An 18445-nucleotide genomic window follows, 5' to 3' on the forward strand; every position below is an offset into this window, starting at 1 on the left:
TGATCAGGTGGTCACGAGACTCTCTTTTTGCTCTCTCATCAAACAATTGAATTGACCATTTATGTCCTTGTTCATTTGCCTAGGAGTATTTAAAAAAAGAAAAAGAAAAAAGAAGAACAAGTCTGTGCGACCTCCTTAATAGGTTCTCAATTTCCTTCTTATCATCATGATATCCAGCATCCTTCAATTTTTTTTTTTAATACTCCCATCTCTTCTTACATCCTTCTCACCTCGAAATGTCAGACACAGGAAACAAGCCCTGGACTTGGCAGCGGAATTTAGACATTTTAATATCTCTCTCTCTCTCTCTATCTCTTTGACGTTAATGGATTCTAGTATATGAGTAGCATAAATGTTCAACATCTCACGAATTTTATTTGTTCTGATGTATCTGTATCAAGTTGCCTATAGCTTTGTTTGTTTTTCATTGGAAGAGCATTTGGTGTGGATGCAATATATTATATGTATCCTCAAATTAGGTGAAATTTCAATAAGAAATACTTTTTTTTTATTATTTTACTTTTAGGGAGAACCATTGTGATAGTGGGCTGTTTAGCAGACTCCACTTGTTTTATTAATAAACAAGAAAATACAAGAGGGGTCTTTATTACCTTACCTCAGCTTGAGTTAAAACGCTGAATATAGAAAACAGATATCAATTTCAAGGAGCCATAAAACATGCAAAGGCAAAACCTAAAAATGTAATGCATCTGGCAAGAGAGTATATTACTTTTCTTAACGCCATGAACAAAAGCGCAATCTCCTTTATCTTTTATTGCATCAATTTGGATTATGCTTCCATCAATCTTCCAATGAGCTTTTGTTGTAAAGGATTCACTTAATTCAGCAACATATAATAGCCTCTTAAAATAATTATAAATTGGAGTCTATTGAGACGCAATTTTTAAATTCCCCCAGCAAGGCTTTCTTGACCAAAGAAGGAAAGAGAGACCCGCAATCAAGTTTTGAAATTATCCCATTGAAAAATTGGTGGAGATGTCCAGCAATTTGAAATACTTGCTTTGATTTTTTGACTTCGATTTTTGTATGTAATCCTAGCTCAATGTCTGAAGATTTTACCTATGTTTTTTTTAAACCCTCCTACCCTTTTCTACACCCTTTTCCACCTGTTGAACCTTGAACCTGATTGGGGAGCACTCTTCTAACTATTGAACCAACCCTAGTGATTAAAGATTTTACCTATGTAGTAGTCCTTAACTTTCAATTTATCTAGGGGTTAACACCACTTTGTCCCCCCAAACTTTGGACGATTACCCACTTCAATCCCTGAACTTCAAAATGGGACACTTAAGTCCATAAACTTATAAATACCTCCCACTTAAGGAAAATTGTTAACAAATCCTGAATGCCATTGGTGGTCGAAATGTCCCATTTTATAAGGGTTTAGGGATTTAAGTGTCACATTTTATAAGTTTAGGGACTTAAGTGGGAGATATTTATAAGTTTAGGGACTTAAGTGTCCCATTTTGAAGTTTAGGGACTGAAGTGGGTAATTGTCCAAAGTTTGGGGGGACAAAGTGGAATTAACCCTTTATCTGGTTTTAAACCTTTATGTTCCAACTTCCAATGCCGAACCATCATCTGTAAAGTATCGCACAAGTGTTCTGATAGTTATCAAATTTTTTCAAACTTTTATTTAACATTTTATATTATTTTTTGTATCAATTGATCCACCAAACTCTTAAAAGTGATCAATTGGGCTATTTCATCTATTTTTTGGGGTAAAAGACACAAAATTCATGACATGTGAGCAATAAATTACATTTTTGGGGACATTTTCTCCATCTCATAAAAAATAGTTGAGTACGCTATGTAGGACTTAGAAAATTTTGTGGTATATTGATGCACTTTGTTGGAAATTTTTTTGGAAACTAAGAATGCTATAACACAAATAATCCTTGTACTCATAAATCTTTTAGGGAATAATAATACTTTAGCAAGAAAGTAACTTTATTTATGTTTAAAAATAAAGAAAAAGGAAAATTACAAAAAAGAGGCATCAAAATCTTTAAGGAAATTTTGTATTGGCGAATAGGTTAAAAAAGTAAAAAAAAGAAAAAGAAAAAAAGAACTTCACATAAAAGATCAAAGTTCTTAGAAAAGAAATGCAATAATATTTTCCTTCCTAATAAGAAGTATTTCTGTTTTATTTTTTTATCATATTCACAAACATGATATTGTTTTAAAGGTTTTGTCTTGAGTATTTTGTTGTTTTTTGTTTTTGAAATGCAATCCAATTTAGCCTTTTGTTAAGATGCTTCCATTAATGTTGCAAGGACCTTTTTATGTTACAAACCTTTCTAAGAACATTATTGTTTTCGTCTAGTCTAGTTTTGCCAATTTTTTTCAGAACAGCACGCTAAAGTTACTGTACTTTTCTAAAGTCTCATTTAGTCCATATAGTATTTCTCGTCTATAAAATAACAAGAATGCCCTTACAAATGTGGTGTGTGACTCATGTGCTATGAATTCCATCTATTTTAATCTAACAAATAAACGGAATGGCATAATTACTGTTAGGAATTTAGTGGTTCCATTGAAGCAAAAAATAGTATCATAGACTAAATGAGATTTTGAAAAAGTTTGGTGACCAATGATGTATTTTATCCTAAAATTTCTTTCTTTTGAGCAAACAATAAATGTTCCACATAAACATTACCAAAGTTTGGCTTTCAACCGTGGAGACTTCTCAAGTATCGAATTCAGGTGTCTTTGTACCTATCAACGGTACGGGCTTGGACCTGGACCCGGATCGGACCTATCAAATTTTTTCGGGTTTAGATAGGAATATAATTCCATTACCCGAGTATTTACTCGAAGAAAAAACGGACTAGATATGGATATAGTATTCCGACTCGTATTTGTTCGGCTCATTTAAATAGATTAATAATTAAAAAATATATACTTATCAAAACACTAATAATTCTATAGTTCTATTTGCAAATTTTTCAAACCCTAATACTCCAATTTAGCCACACATCCCTCTTGCTCCCTCTACTCTTTTGCTTTGCCAGTCTGTCGTCCCGTCTCCAAGCTTCCAGGAGGAGTAAGACGAAATCCCTCACTCTCTCTCTTTCTCGTCGATCCGCCATTCTGAGCTTCCACCATGTCGTTTGCCATTTTCGTTGATTGTCGAAGACTCGAAGCTTCAGATTGGCCGCCATTCTGTTGATTGTCAAAGCTACAGCAGCGACTAGCGAGGCCCGCCGTCGATGACACTCTTTCTGTCTCTCACGGTTGCGACTCCAAAGAAGCATATTTTCCGGCGACACTCCCTCTCTCTCACGAGTAATTTTTTTTTTTTTTATAAATTTGTCAATACCCTAAAAGTTTCTAAAAAATCATGGTGAAAGCCTCCATTCATGGTGAAACCACTATTCCATCTTTCTCTCGCTATCTATCTTGGCCCTTGGGAGGGAGTCCTTGTTTATGCAATTTCAATTGTTTCCTTTTCATTCTCTAATAAGTGCGCCTCAAATTTATCCCACCGCTGGGAGAGGGTTCTTGTTGAGTCAAATACCCAATTTTAGTCGCCAGTCGCCATGCTACCTCTTAGGTTAATTCGAATTCACATATTCATATTTATCCATATTATCAACAACCATTATCCCCATCCTGTAAAAAAAAATGGTTGTAGCTTTTCATTTTCTCTGCAGTTTTACGTCCAAAGGCATGAGTTTTTTGTGGTGACCTAGTAAAAAAACTAGAAGCATCCTTTAAATCAACATCTTGTGGTTGATATTTGTGTACGCTAGATTCTTGATTCTACCGGTTTGAAATTTGACATGCTTGCCCAAGAAATGTTTTTGTTTTCTTTCATAACTTCACCAGACTTGTTTTCTTTCTAGTTTGAAATCTATGTAATTTGTGATTTAGGTTTGTGATTCGCTTTGAATGACTACATAATTTGCTGCAAAACATGCTTCGTTTTTAATTCTTGGCAAAACAGGTTTCGTTTTTAAGTTGTTGCAAAAAATGTTTTGATGGATCTCTCTTTTTTCTGGGCCCAACCCGGATCCGAAATCCGTCGAACCCAGTTCCAAGGGTCCGAAGAGATGGAGTAGAAGACCCGTCAGGTAGACAGATCGGATCCGAAATGGGAATACCATGGCAAGTTCGGGTCCAAAATGATGAATTTCAGCCTGAACCCGACTCGTTGACAGGCCTATTTGTACATTAGCAATGTCCATACTTGATTCCACATTGACTGTAAAAGGACACATTTAAACATTTTTGTATAAAATTTTTTTTCTGGGCATCACCATATAAACCTTAAACCAATCCAATAATCAAGTTGAAAATTCTACTGCAACGATCAAATTGATCCATTTAAGAAAGTATAACTGCTTTAGAAACTTTTCAAACTTTGAAAAGTTTAAGGATAACAAAAAACTTTGGTAATTACAAAAGCCTCCACCAAAAATGTCAATTTCTCACTTTGGCACCCCTATCCAATCGGATTCATATTTACCATAGACTCACCAAGTTTTCCACATATAATAAAGGATTAATCTTATATGGACTGTCAGTGTCAGTGTATACACTATCACCATTAGATATATTATACATATTTAAAATTTGAATTTGAAATCCAAATTTTACTTATGTGTCATCTATCCAATCATAATAGTGTATATAAGATTTACTCTATAATATAATCAACCAATTAGCCCTAAACAAAGTGTGTTTCATCATGCAAAATGAATATTTTGCATAAAAGTAATCACCCAATAAAAGCAATTAGTTTTAAATGTGGATAAAAAGATATGTACACAAAGGCATATTTACTTTTTCAATTATTCATTCTATTCAGAAATAGTTTTTATTTTATAATACTTTATGCATATGACATTACATGTTTCTAGCCTAATTGTTAATTTCAGTCAGGGAATTTTCAACCTTTGTTGCAATACATAAATCTCTGATGACAAAAACCAATATGATTTGCCATTGCTAGATTGATTATATTAAAAAAATGATGAGTCTAGGGACCAGATTGATCCAATTGTAAAGAAGGGGACAAAGACAAGATTTATGTCCCTACTAAGTAGGTATTTTCATAATTGACCCCCAAACTTCTGACAACTAAAATTTTTTTTTGGGACAACTGAAAGTTATTTACCTTAATCTTTTGTTGTAAAGAATTTTGTTTTGCTGCCTTTCATATAAATTTCTTTTCGGACCATACAACTTCTGATACCATAAAAGCCACCTTCAATCATTTTGCACTATTGTTATTTCAGATACCAAAACTTAATGAGAACTCTAATTTGCGAAAAGTTGGAAAATCAGTCAAACAACAAAGTCAAGGATAAATTTCAATTTGAAACCTTAAACTATATCTGCATTAACACTTTAGTCCTCAAATTTTGTTGTGAATACTTTGATCTCCTAAAGTATGGAATGTAGCCCACTTTAGTCCTTAAAACTTCACTTTTGCATACTTTACCTCCTAAAGTATGAAATCCATATCTAAAGACTAAAGTAGAAATACATTTATTATTTAATGGTCCAAAGTAAAATTTAGCTGAGAGTTAAGAACTTGATTGGAATTGAATTACGTAAACGACCGTCTAGCTAGTTTACTTCTATAAACCAACAAACCTATGGTTTATTCGTACTTGGATCCTATTTGTTTTTTTTTTCTGTCATTTTTACAGGTGAGCTATTCAATATATCAATTGAATGGTAAACTTCCAAGTATTTGGTGTTGCATATGTTAATATCTGCAACATCATCTCTTACTTGAATATATATCGATTAAATATCAAAGTATTACATGTATTTTTGGTCTGCGTAATTAAATTTCTGGCCCTAATGTTAACACAAACAAACAGCTAATCTTTCTAAGCTCCTCATGTATATTATCATAGTGTACTTCATCAGATTGATTTCTATTTTGTCACACATATCGTCCCCGCACTAATTTCAATAAAACACCTTTTTTCTTGATGACGTTTACTTTGAGTATTAATTTTGAGCATATAGGACAAAATTACATAACAACGGGTTGCAAAATATTGGCTTTTATTATTCTTATTCTAGAATCTCTTATGTACAGTACAGGCACTTCTCTGCAAAATGATTAATTTTTATTCCCTCTTGACACTATAAGGATATTTAAAATGGTTATATTTTTTTGGTACTTCATAGGGTAAATTACATATAACCCCCTTGTGGTTTCATCTATTGTTACATAATCTCCTTAACGTTTTAAAATGCCCATTTCAATCCCATATCATTTTATATAAAGTGGAAACCTGACAGAAAATAATCTATATAACATTGTTAATTGAAATATCAATAGTACCCTTGCATAAATTCTAAATCAATTGATGGCTTAACCATTTTGTATAAAAACACAGAGAGATTATGTGGATAAATGCAAAAATCATAAGAGTAAAATGAATATTTATACATATCATAAAAGGATTACATAGATATTAAGATTTTATCACACACACTTTTAAAGCATGTTTCATATAAAAGGTATAACTGATTGTGCATTCTGTCTATTTTTACTTTACATAAAATCACAGGGGGGCAATGTCGCTCTTTTAAAATCTTGGGGGGGGGTCATTTGGTATTATGTAAAACCATAGGAAGGTAACATATAATTTACCCTACTTCATATGATGCGGTAGTAAATAGCACAGCTCAAAATTAAGTCTTTTCCACTAAAATATGTCTAGGAAGTAATTTTACATGAAAATAAAACTAGAATTTCTTACCGAAAGAAAAATCTGAAGAAAAAAAGACTGTTCAGAAAATTTAACAAAGTGCTAGCTATATCGACATCTGTGTGGCAATGTTAATTAGTTATGTAAAAAGTTCAAATTATGCTCCCAAAAGATGGTCTCTTGTGCACCCACAAATATAAAAGCTCTTTTTATACTGATAGTGCGCCATAGTTAACATATACAGCATCAAGATTGCATGCCATATTAGACTAATACATTAGGGAATTGATACTAGAATTGTCATTGTTTATAATGGCTTTCTTTTTAAATTTTTTACTAAGGCAAAACACTAAAGGTACCTCTACATTTCATATTAACAACTTAATGATAAAGGGGTGTTCTGAATGCAATGAAGGATAGGGTTTTTTTGTCAAATTCATACGTCAAAAAGTTGAGGAAAATGCAATTAACAAATAAGTGGGTACGAATAGAAATAATATCTTGCCAAACAAGTGTGTATCTTTTCCGTTACAAATTTTATAACCTATTCTATACCAAAATAAAAAGCACTGAAGGAAAAACTTTGTATTTGACATTCCAAAATTTCTAAAGTGTTCTACAAAGAGAAAAAAACACAGATCGAAAAAAACTAGTAATTCATTACCAATTAAACTGAATTGATATTCTTACTTAGAAGAATCTCAATAAAGAGTTCTCTTAGATGAGTGCAACATGCACAAAAATCAATGACCAACCAAGTATTTTAGCATGCGTGTCACCTATCTAACAGGCTTCCACATTCAGGACTTCCTAGATAAGTGCTTTCCTCAAACTGTTATTTAAGATTTCATACATCAATTAAATATTGCTCAATTAACAGTTCGTGCAGGTTTAGCAACTTGAATAAACATCTTAGCCAATTTGTTAGACTCAAAACGAATTCTAGATGTTAATTTACCAGAAGGATATTTCTAACTGCCCAAGGAGGGAGGAGGCATAAGAGATATAAGCTGGTTGGTAGTAGCATATTCCATATTCAAACGGGGATATGCTACTCCATCATGGGAAGATTTATCCAATGTAGTTTTTTTTTAAAAAAAAAAACCATTTATGTACGTTGCTACAATTTGCTGAAATCACTGTAGCTTTGCTAAATAACTTACTTAGGTTTTTTATATACTAAAGATACCTTCTCATGCTAACTCTAACAACCTCAGCATTGAGCATTTTCACATATAAAAACACTTCCATTTTTGTTTGTTTAGGTATGCATCATTAGATATCGACTTCCAAACAAACTGGTCAGAATTGCTACCCTACTAATTTGGTGTGTATATATATAAGGTTGAACTAATTTCAGTAACAAATATGTCCATATCATTGCATCATCTAATGAGCTCAAAACTTTTGGCCTAATTATTATAGTGTTTGAAATTTTGGGTTTTCCTTTGTCTTCTAGATGATTTTACTTTATTTTTTTAAAATTGAATAAGTGAGAGATGTAACGTTGGATTTTGGATTTGTTGTTAAGAGACGGCCAAGCTTGGTCTTATCCGGGAAAGTCAGATCTAATTTAGTACAATATATAAACTGTGAGTTTGCATCTATGATGCATGCTTCTTAGTAAAGGAACAGAAATATTCATTGCTACGTTCAGATGAAACAAAAGGCACCTTTTGGCATTCACTAGCATCAGTTGAATTGACCCGTATAAATGTTCATAGCCTTTTCAGTTTGATGCTAAGAGAGCACAATTTAGCACAAATGTCCTTGTTAAATAAGATAAAGAAAGGAAAAAAGTTGAGAAGGAAGAGTGATTCTCTGTTTTTATTAGGACGTTGTACTTGATTAATTTTTATTTTGGGATGAAGAAATTTTGGGGTGATCTAATCTCATGCTGATCTTTGGATCAATCATGTATTTATTAATTTCGTTGTTTTCTTGGCGTATTTATTGATGTTACTTCTACTTGCCCAGGAATTTATATATGTAGAAAGCTGTAGTGGACCCTTATGATCTAAGAGTCATTTCAAATATTACTGCAGAATTTCCAAAACGAAAATAATACTTAGACACCTTTTTAACTTGTTAGTTGTTAAAGACCGTTCAAGTGATTTTTTTTTGTTAATAAATAGTGAAACTGTGCATAATAAGCTGAAATTGATATGTGAAAATTGTTTGTATCTCCAAATTAATTATTTTAACATCTAATTTGGTAATCTAAGTCAGCATGTTCAAGAATTATTCCTAACTCTTGCTTTAATGGTACTTTGGAATTGTTAGCTTTTCCTATAGGAGAAAAAAAACGGAAACCGAATGTAATGTAGAGTGCAGACAAATGATATTTTAGAAGAATCTTTTTTGATTCAAGGACTTATATTCATTAACTATGACAAGTATCTACTTTGATCATTGTTATTTGTTTTACATTTTTTTTCGAAATGAAATTCTATTACACACAAAAACCAAATGTGAAAAAGGCAACAAAAAATTGGGGCATGAGAGAGAGAGAGCAAGAAATTGTACAACAACAATATAGTTTAGAGTAATAGTATATGGCTAAGATGATAGATCCTAAGTATCAGAGATCCTAGTTTCAGATCTCCCTACCTGATACAAAACGAGAAATTCCTAGTTTTTTAATCTATCATTCTGTATCAATAGCATTGCCCAATAGTTAATTAAGATTGAATAAATTGGGTAGTCGTAATAGATTTAGTAGTATTTTATTAGTTTTCTTATTAATTTATTATTATTATTATTATTATTATTATTTGTAATAGAGTTAATAAGGTGATAGCTTTAAGAGCTAGTTGAAATCAAGATTTGGTGCACGAAATTGTTGAATCCGTTCCGAATTCAGGTGATTTTGAACCGGATTCAAGCCACAGAGTAGCATGGATTCTGGACAGAATCTGTCCGTGGATCATTGGTGGCGGCTATTCCGAAGTTTATTGGTTTTAGAGTTTTTCCTTGTGTTTTTGTTTCCTTTTTAGTGTAGGACTTTTTAACTTATAAGTAGGCATGTTAACAGGTCGGATCTTACTTAAATCCAACCCAGATCCAATATATTTGGGTAGGATTTGGATTTAATTTCTCAAATCCAGACCCTACCCAGACCCATACCCTATGAGAGAGTCGTGGGTCTGGGTAGGGTCTAGTTTTCTAAAATCTATATCCAAATTCAGACACATACCAGACCTTACCCCGACTCATATAAACTTAATTAAATAATATATATAAGTAAATTTATAAAATAATCTAATATTTTATGTGTGAGGACCCGAAAAATTTCTTATTTTTATTGAATATTAATGGTTTAATTAAGTATTTATCCACCTGTTTTCCCCAAATAATTTATTACGACCATTTTAAATCCATTCGTATGGAATAATGTCATCATTATGCTTTTAACAACTTCAATTTTTGGAGGATTGTTTAGGTGAGAAATAATGAACACGAGTGTTTCAAGGTGATATTATAGTCGAGAGTATGATTATCCTGGGGAAATTAAGAACGGACAATAGCAGACTAAGAAAAGTTAATCGAGAATTAAAGGTGAATAAGTTCTAAGTGAGCATATACTACTCACGCGTGGATAGTTTTCCAAAAGACGCATGGATACAAATTTATTGGAGATTTGAGGAGTTAATACTCGACTTCTGTGAGGACTTGTAAAACTCCTATTAAAACCCTATTTTGAGCTTATTTAATTATTTACTTGTTCATTTATTCAGAGTATTATATTCTAGACCTATTGAACCTAATTACGTGGAACTTAATTTCGATTTTTTTACTTAGTATAACTCTATATCTCCATCTTACTTTTATACAAATTTTCTTATTTTCACAGGATTCTCTCTAAAGAAGGGGAATTCAAAATAAACAAAATAAAAAAGAATTCTCGTTTTTGTTTAGAATTTAGAATTTATTTATTTTATTAACTTCTACTTACTTAATTAATATCTATTATATAGCTTAATTAATAACTATTATATAGATTATCCATTTTTTTTTATATTTTTTGAAATTGAATAAAATAAATAAAATTCTTGATAGCTTTCCATTTTTTATGAATAGAATCAGGAGGTCTTTTTTTTTTTTTTTTCTTAGTCATTTAGAATAGAACAAGTAAGATACTGGATGGGAATTTTCATCTCAGGATTTAGAATATCTTGGTCTTGGTATATTCCTTTATATTAGGATCCCATCCCGGCGGAGAGGTTTCGGTTTCTCTTGATTGATTACAGAAAAAGAAGACTGCCCCCTGTGCTTCGCTAGGCCTAGGTAAGGTATACGAAGGCCTATTTAATAACGAAACTTACCAAAGGTATTCATCTTTCAACAAGCTTTAATTTGTACACAAGCGCAGGTAGAGCTGTTAAACGAGCCGAGTCGAGCTCGAGCATAGGACAATCGAGCTCGACTCGAACCCCTAATCGAGCTAGCTCGAGCTCGCTCGATTAGTCATTCGAGCTCTACAAGGCGCTCGAACTCGACTCGATGTGTTCATAGAAAACTCGAGCTCGGGCTCGAGCTCGAATTTTGAAATCGAGCCGCCGAGCTCGAAGCTCGAACTCGAGCTCGCGAAAAACTCGAGTCGAGCTTTTCGAGCTCGAAGCTCGAGCTCGAGCTCGTTTACGGGAGAGCCCATATCACAAGAAGATACACTTTCTCTGATTTATTATTTGAAGCCAAAATGACAATACAAGCCATGCCAAATGACAATACTCGTATTTCCCTGATTCAATTCAACAAGCCATGCCAAATGACAATACAAGGCAGAGTCTAAAGTTAAAACTACAGCAAAAACCATCAAATGGAGAAACAAAATGTCCACAGGGGGATTACAATGTCCAAACCACATCAAATTACAAGAAGTTTAAACTGCAGCAAGAAGTTAAAACTACACCAAATGACAATACAAGAATTTAAAACTTCAGCAAACCAGGTCAGATTACCACGTCCACACCAAAATGTCCACATTACAACATGAAAAATTATATAAACAGCCACATTACGATATCAACAGCCACCAGTAATCCAAACCAGATCAGATTACCACATGTCCACACCAAAATATCCAAATCAGATCAGATTACAACATGTCCAACCCAAAATGTCCAAACCACATCAGATTATAACATGAAAAATTACATAAACAGCCACCAAGCAACATCAACTGTCCAAACCAGATCAGATTACAACATAAAAAATTACATAAACTGTCCCCAAGCAACATCAACGGACAACAGCCACCAAATTAGTCATTGAATGATTCAGGAAGTTCAACTTCTTCAAATGTGATTGATTCGGCCACATCAAGTGATTCCTACAGAATAAAAGTATGAAAGTTTAAAAATTCATCAAAATAAAAAAATAAGGCAACTGTAACAACAACAAAAACATCCAATCAATTACTTACACGAGACTTATTCTTTAGGCCATGAAGACTGCGGATCCAATCATTGCCGCAAAGCAACATTTGCACCGTCTCAACCGACATAGAAGCTCGTCGATCATCAATTACTCTCCCTCCAGCACTGAAGGTAGATTCTGAAGCCACAGTGGTAACAGGAACGGAGAGTATATCGGCAGCCATCCTCGACAAGATGGGAAATCTCAATCTTTCCCCTTTCCACCAACCCAAAACATCCAGATTTGCCCTTGCATCACAAGCATACCTACTTTCCTCTAAATAAACATCTAAATCTGATTTTTCTGGTGGAGCCCTATCAATTTCACTCACATGCATGTGAAACTTTTCTTTGCCAGTTAAAACGGCGGGTGCAGTCATTTTCTGTTTCTTACTAGAAGAAGTAGAACCTTCATTTTGTCTCCTTTTTACAACCTGCCTTTGTTGTTTAGAATGGGAAACAACATGACAATCAACATATTCATTGTAAAGCTCATAAAGAATGTCTCTAATCTCAGCCATGAATCTAGGAGCTGCATCCTCACCATAAATCACCGGAAAAGCATGATTAATAAGGAACATTTTGTATCTCGGATCCAAAATTGCACCCAAAGATAGCAGCACATTACTTTCCCCCCAATACTTATCAAATTTAGCAGACATACTTCCAGCCATTGCCCGAATATGCTCAAAAGGATCAAGAGCTTTTTCATTTAAAAGCTCTTTAATCCTATAGAGCTCCACAAGAAAAATGTTAGCTGTTGGATACTCAGACCCGGAAATCATATCAGTGATTTCATGAAATATTCCTAGAAATTTGCACACTTCTTCCACTTTCATCCACTCAAAATCAGTAGGAACATAGTGAAATCCAGGGTCTATGTCTGCATATCTTGGAAAGACATCCTTGAAATCTAAACCTGAAGCTAACATCAAATAAGTGCTATTCCACCTTGTTGGACAGTCCAAAATTAGTTTTCTAGAGGGCAACTGAAGCTGTTTTTTAATTTTGGCAAATTCAAGAAGCCTAGATTCTGAATTGTTCAAGTATTTTATCCCTTCTCTAACAACATCAATCACACCACCAAGTTGACCAAGACCATCTTGCACTAAGAGATTAAGTATATGTGCACAACATCTAACATGAAAAATTTTTCCTCCAATACTTAATCTCTTTCTTAGAGAAAAATCCTCTCTAAGTCTCCTAATGCACACATCATTGTATGAAGCATTATCAACAGTTATGCTAGAAGCCTTATTCTCAATCCCCCAATCAATGAAGCACTTACTTAGAGCATCAGCTATAATAACTCCAGTATGAGGAGGAGGAACATTGCAAAAATTCAATACACGTTTTTGAAGCACCCAATCAGAATCAATAAAATGACCAGTCACAACCATATATTGAATTTTTTGACCAGATTTCCACAAATCAGTTGTAATACTAATCCTACCAGCACCTTTCAACAATGATTTCAGCTTCCTTTTTTCAATTGTATAAGTACTCATACAATCTTCCTTAACAGTCTGCCGATTAATCTTTTTATAAAACGGAGAAACTGCTTTCATGAATTTGTTGAAAACTACATGCTCCATCATAGAAAAGGGGTACTCATGTGCAAGAATCATGTGTGACGCAAGCTCTCTTACCTTGGCATGATCATACGAGAAATTTGTGATAGAAGTGATACCATCACTTCCACCTTCGGTGAATGAAAGCACTTGTTGCTTTTGTTTGCTTTGCTCCCCAATGGCCATCTTTCTTTGGAGGCAAGAAGTCAGGTGTCTCTTGTGCTGAGATGTGGCTCCGGTTGTACTCTTGCTGAAAAGCTCCTTGCAATGGTTGCACTTCACTTTGACCGTCCCATTATCTAGCACTACTTCAGTCATTTCATCCCATATGCTGGATTTCTTCTTCCTTTGCTTTTTCTCAAAAGGACCAGCTCCTCCATCTCCATCTACTTGCTGTCCTCCTTCATTGCCATCATCTTCTATTATTTCTATTTCTTCTTCACTCATCTCATCAGCTCTTTCTTCGTTGTAATTCAATTGTTCCACGTCTTCATTATTTTGCTCCATCGTAGGACTTGATGATGAACCTTGAAATGAGTTGAATGGAGAGCTGTACATTCCTTAATCAAAAACATTTAATAACCATTACAGATTCTGATTAGTTAAAATAGAAATTTAGAATAACATTTCTAAGAAATAAGGTACAAAAGTAATAAAACAGATTTCAAAAAATAATGCCCACTTCAAGCTAATTTTAACATTTCTTTAACTTGTTCCTATCTCAATTCTCAAGCTTACATTCAGATTAATGAAATAACAGAGAAAAGCAATTAAAAACTCTTAAAATGGCAATCCAAACAAGGGACAGTGATGAATTCCAGGGAAATACTGAATCCATAGTTCCAATTAGTTTGTGCATGAGGACAGTATAGTGGCATTTCTAGTAGACATTTATATTAAACAAGGAAAGAAATGATATATCCATCTAAGAAATGTCAATTCCAATCAGCTCAAGAAAGGTAATATGTGTGAAGTTCCCAGGTTGAAGGTTGTCTCTTTCTTTCTGACCTGTGGAGTTGATAGCTGGTAAGTTAAAGGGTCAAGTAAGGGATCTTGAATTGGAACCCACAAGAAAGTGATAAATGTATAAATAACCCACAAGAAAGTGATAAAGATATAATAATATTAGGGTCAATGATTAAAAAATATTTGCTAATCGAATTATTCCTCAGATTCTGAATTGACAAATGACAAATGAATCTTCCTTTTTTAAGGAGTAAAACTGAAAAGGGTAGAGAATAATCCAGGTGCGAGGCGCCAATCAAATGTTGAAAGAACCTATCTGTTCAACTATCCAAGATGGATGGTAGACATTTATTCACATGCTAAGGCCATAATTAATCATAATAAAAGGGCTTTTAATAGTCAATTTGCTGCATAAAAATCCACCTTATAATTACAGAATATTTAGGAAAAGAATTCACCTTATACTTAGAATCTCTCTTGATGAAGTGCATAAGATGCCATATTCTAGGACAAAGAAGTTGATTCTTAAAAATGCAGAGAACCAAAGCTTCAAAATAGAATGAAAAAAATCAGTTTATGATGCTAACTAGCCTCTTTGATTTTAATAACTTTTAATATACTACGAATAGAACTATATATGTTTACACATACATATACAGTACGGCCTTCAACCCACACTTGTCTCCGAGACTCATACCTGACTCCACTCAAAGTGCCCTTAGCTAAAGGTTTTCTCAAAAGATTAATGTTTCTTCTAAATGTGTTTCAATTTTAGGTAGCCATGTAAATACTATATGTATGCCTCTGTGATTTATGTCAATTTCACTCTAAACATTTTAAAGCTTGGGATCCTCCTCGAAACACCAGAGTATCTTAATCTATAACTAACATGGTCTTAATTGGTTGGGCAGAAAACAATCACAAGCATAAAATGTAATTATCCTACTCATGTTAGGGGTTAGCATTTTTGTATTTTCAGAGACCCTATCCAAAGTTACTCCCCCAATTCAAAGAATTTCAGACTCTCTTGCAATTACTCATGCACTGTTAAGCTGCATCTGTATATTAGCATAACACCAGAGAAGCCTAAGCAGTATGTCTCTCATAATATAACATAAAAAGGTTTGCTGATACACAACAAAGTCACTTAGTACCTGCAATTCACTAAAACTTTTGCACGAAGAGTACTTTAAAGTATCAAGATGTCACTAATTTCAACCACGGCAAATAATTATCAAAACATCAAGGCTACGATAAAAAACCATCAAGGCTACTTACCAGAATGCAGTGAATCGGGGTATGGTAGAGCCGTAGAGGGCCCTGGCGGCTGGCTCTACCGAGATGGCTCCGTATGGCGCTGCTCTGTATGGTGGCTGCGGCTGTGGAACGGGAAAGAGATGACAGAAAGGGAAAATAAAAAATTAGGGATGGCGCCTGGTAGTGAGAATGAAGTCTGCGGGATGCGGCGTGAGAATGGAGGCTACGGGGTGCGGCGGCGTGAGAATGGCGGCTGCGGCTGTGGAATGGGAAAATAGATGACAGAAAGGGGAAATCAAAAAATTAGGGATGGCGCCTGGTGGTGAGAATGGAGGTTGAGGGATGCGGCGTGAGAATGGAGGTTGAGGGATGCGGCGTGCGGTGGTGTGAGAATGGAGGCTGCGGGGTGAGTCGGGTGACGGTTGTAGGAGGAGAAAACGAAAGACCAAAGGAGGAAAGAATGAATTAGGGCTACAGACAGACGGACGGGAGATGCCTTTGAGTCTTTGACTAGATTACCATTTACCACATACACGTGGAAATGACGAAAATGCCCTTATTTTTTGAGCCTACCGGGCTTAAACGAGCCGAGCCCTGCTCGGCTCGTATATTAAACGAGTACCTATTAGAGCTCGAGCTCGGCTCGTTTCTCTCTGTTAACGAGCCGAGCCGAGCTCTTATCGAGCCGGGTCGAGCTCGGCTCGCGAGCTGCCCGGTTCGATTAACAGCTCTAAGCGCAGGAGGTCATTCCTAGATCCATTGGGGTTTTTAATAGGGCGGCTCGTGTCACGATTTTTACTTCAAAAATTCACCAACAAGATTAGGTATACCAAAGAAAGGGAATATCACGAACTTCTTGTGAACAAACAGGAAAATTCATATGAAATTCACCTTCACCTCCGAAGATTAATGACGAAAGGTTGCTTTGTTTATCTGCGATTGGAAAAATATCAATTAGATCTATTGAAATATCTGCCTTTTGCTTTTAGTTTTCTGTTTTAAAGAATTCCTGCGAGTGAGCTTATAGGAATAATTTTATTTCGATGAACCAACTCGTTAGTCCCAAGCAACAAAGAATAATGAAGAAATAAAAATTATACGATTTCATTTTTTGTATTTTGAATTTTCATTAATTCATTTTCATTTTTTATTATAATTAAATTATAGGGCTATACGGACTCGAACCGTAGACCTTCTCGGTAAAACAGATCAAAATTTTTATTATCAAAATGATCTGAACTGTTTCAAAGACCCAACATGCATTTTTTTTGCATTGGGCTCTTTCATTAACTGATCGAAATATCAGCTAGTCTGCCATATTTTTTTCTTTTGACAAAAAAATAAGATAAGAAGATGGCTCCATGTGCTCCGATTTATTATTTTGAATTCTAATCCAAGAGCACTACCAAAGTCTTTCAAGGGTAGGGTTGTCGTGACGTAGGTCTGCCTATGGCCTAGATCAACCTAAGTCAAATGAAGTCTCTACCGTTCCGCTTACAAAATGAAATATGAAACTTCATACACCTTAAAGTTCATAGGACGAAAAGAGATTTTTTGAGGTCCTTATACTCATTAAGCCTAGCATTGAAAATATTGGATATTCACCTTATCAATACCTCAAATCCATGAGAGTGTCCATTTTGTGCCTAACCTAAATGGGCACCCCAATCGAACCGAACCCTTTGTCAGGCTATTGTTCCCTCAAAGTTATGGGGTAAGACATCGATTTCTCAACTAAGATCACAATTTTTTGATTTGATTGTATGATGGATTACCTTGAAAAACATTGGCGCGCGTGTAAACGAGGTGCTCTACCAACTGAGCTATAGCCCTTATTGCTTGTGATACATATTTTATCATGTAGATAATTTCTTGTCAAGATGAATGAATATTCCCTGATAAAATATCATAAATCTTTGATCTCTTTGAGCGGTATTGCTTATAAGCAATATGATATTTATAATCCACATCGACGGGATGGGTTCCATTTTGTTATCTTTGGAATGATAAATGACCTACTTAACTCAGTGGTTAGAGTATTGCTTTCATACGGCGAGAGTCATTGGTTCAAATCCAATAGTAGGTAGAACTTATTAGATACCGGAGTTTATGGTATCTAATAAGTTTTTTGACCCACCCCCATTTTATATTTTATTGATTTTGTATCTTTGCTATTTCATTTTTGAATTTCTTTTATTTACATCAAAATTGGATTTTGCTTGATTTATTTGATTCTATTCACTCGACAGAATCAAATTCAAATAGAATTTGAAACAGGATTATTTGAACGTATCAACTAGTTATGAAATCAAACCGCATTGATAGCCTCTACCCGTGTCCTAGCTCGCCGGAGAGCTAGATTTGCTTCAATTTTTTGTCTCTTTCCTTCAGCTTTTTTCAAATTAGCTTCCGCTATTTCAAGAGTTTGCTGAGCTTCTTGTGGATCAATGTCACTACCCTTCTCCGCATCATTTACTAAAACAATGATTTCATTACTGCCTATTTTAGCAAAACCACCCATAAGAGCCATCGT

The 18445-nt window shown here is 34.4% G+C and overlaps 1 protein-coding gene across 1 annotated transcript; it reads right to left on the reverse strand.

The window, feature by feature from the left end:
* Window positions 1-11964: 11964 nt before the first annotated feature.
* On the reverse strand, window positions 11965-18442 carry LOC113699735 (zinc finger BED domain-containing protein RICESLEEPER 2-like). The gene is made up of 4 exons (XM_072067147.1): window positions 18227-18442; window positions 15934-16034; window positions 12127-14239; window positions 11965-12033 (listed from the first exon to the last, which is right to left on the reverse strand). Exons 1-4 carry the CDS (start codon window positions 18440-18442, stop codon window positions 11965-11967), a joined length of 2499 nt encoding a protein of 832 aa, XP_071923248.1.
* Between the last annotated feature and the right edge of the window lie 3 nt (window positions 18443-18445).

This window comes from Coffea arabica, chromosome 10e (genome assembly GCF_036785885.1).
Source record: "Coffea arabica cultivar ET-39 chromosome 10e, Coffea Arabica ET-39 HiFi, whole genome shotgun sequence".
Lineage (NCBI taxonomy): Eukaryota > Viridiplantae > Streptophyta > Magnoliopsida > Gentianales > Rubiaceae > Coffea > Coffea arabica.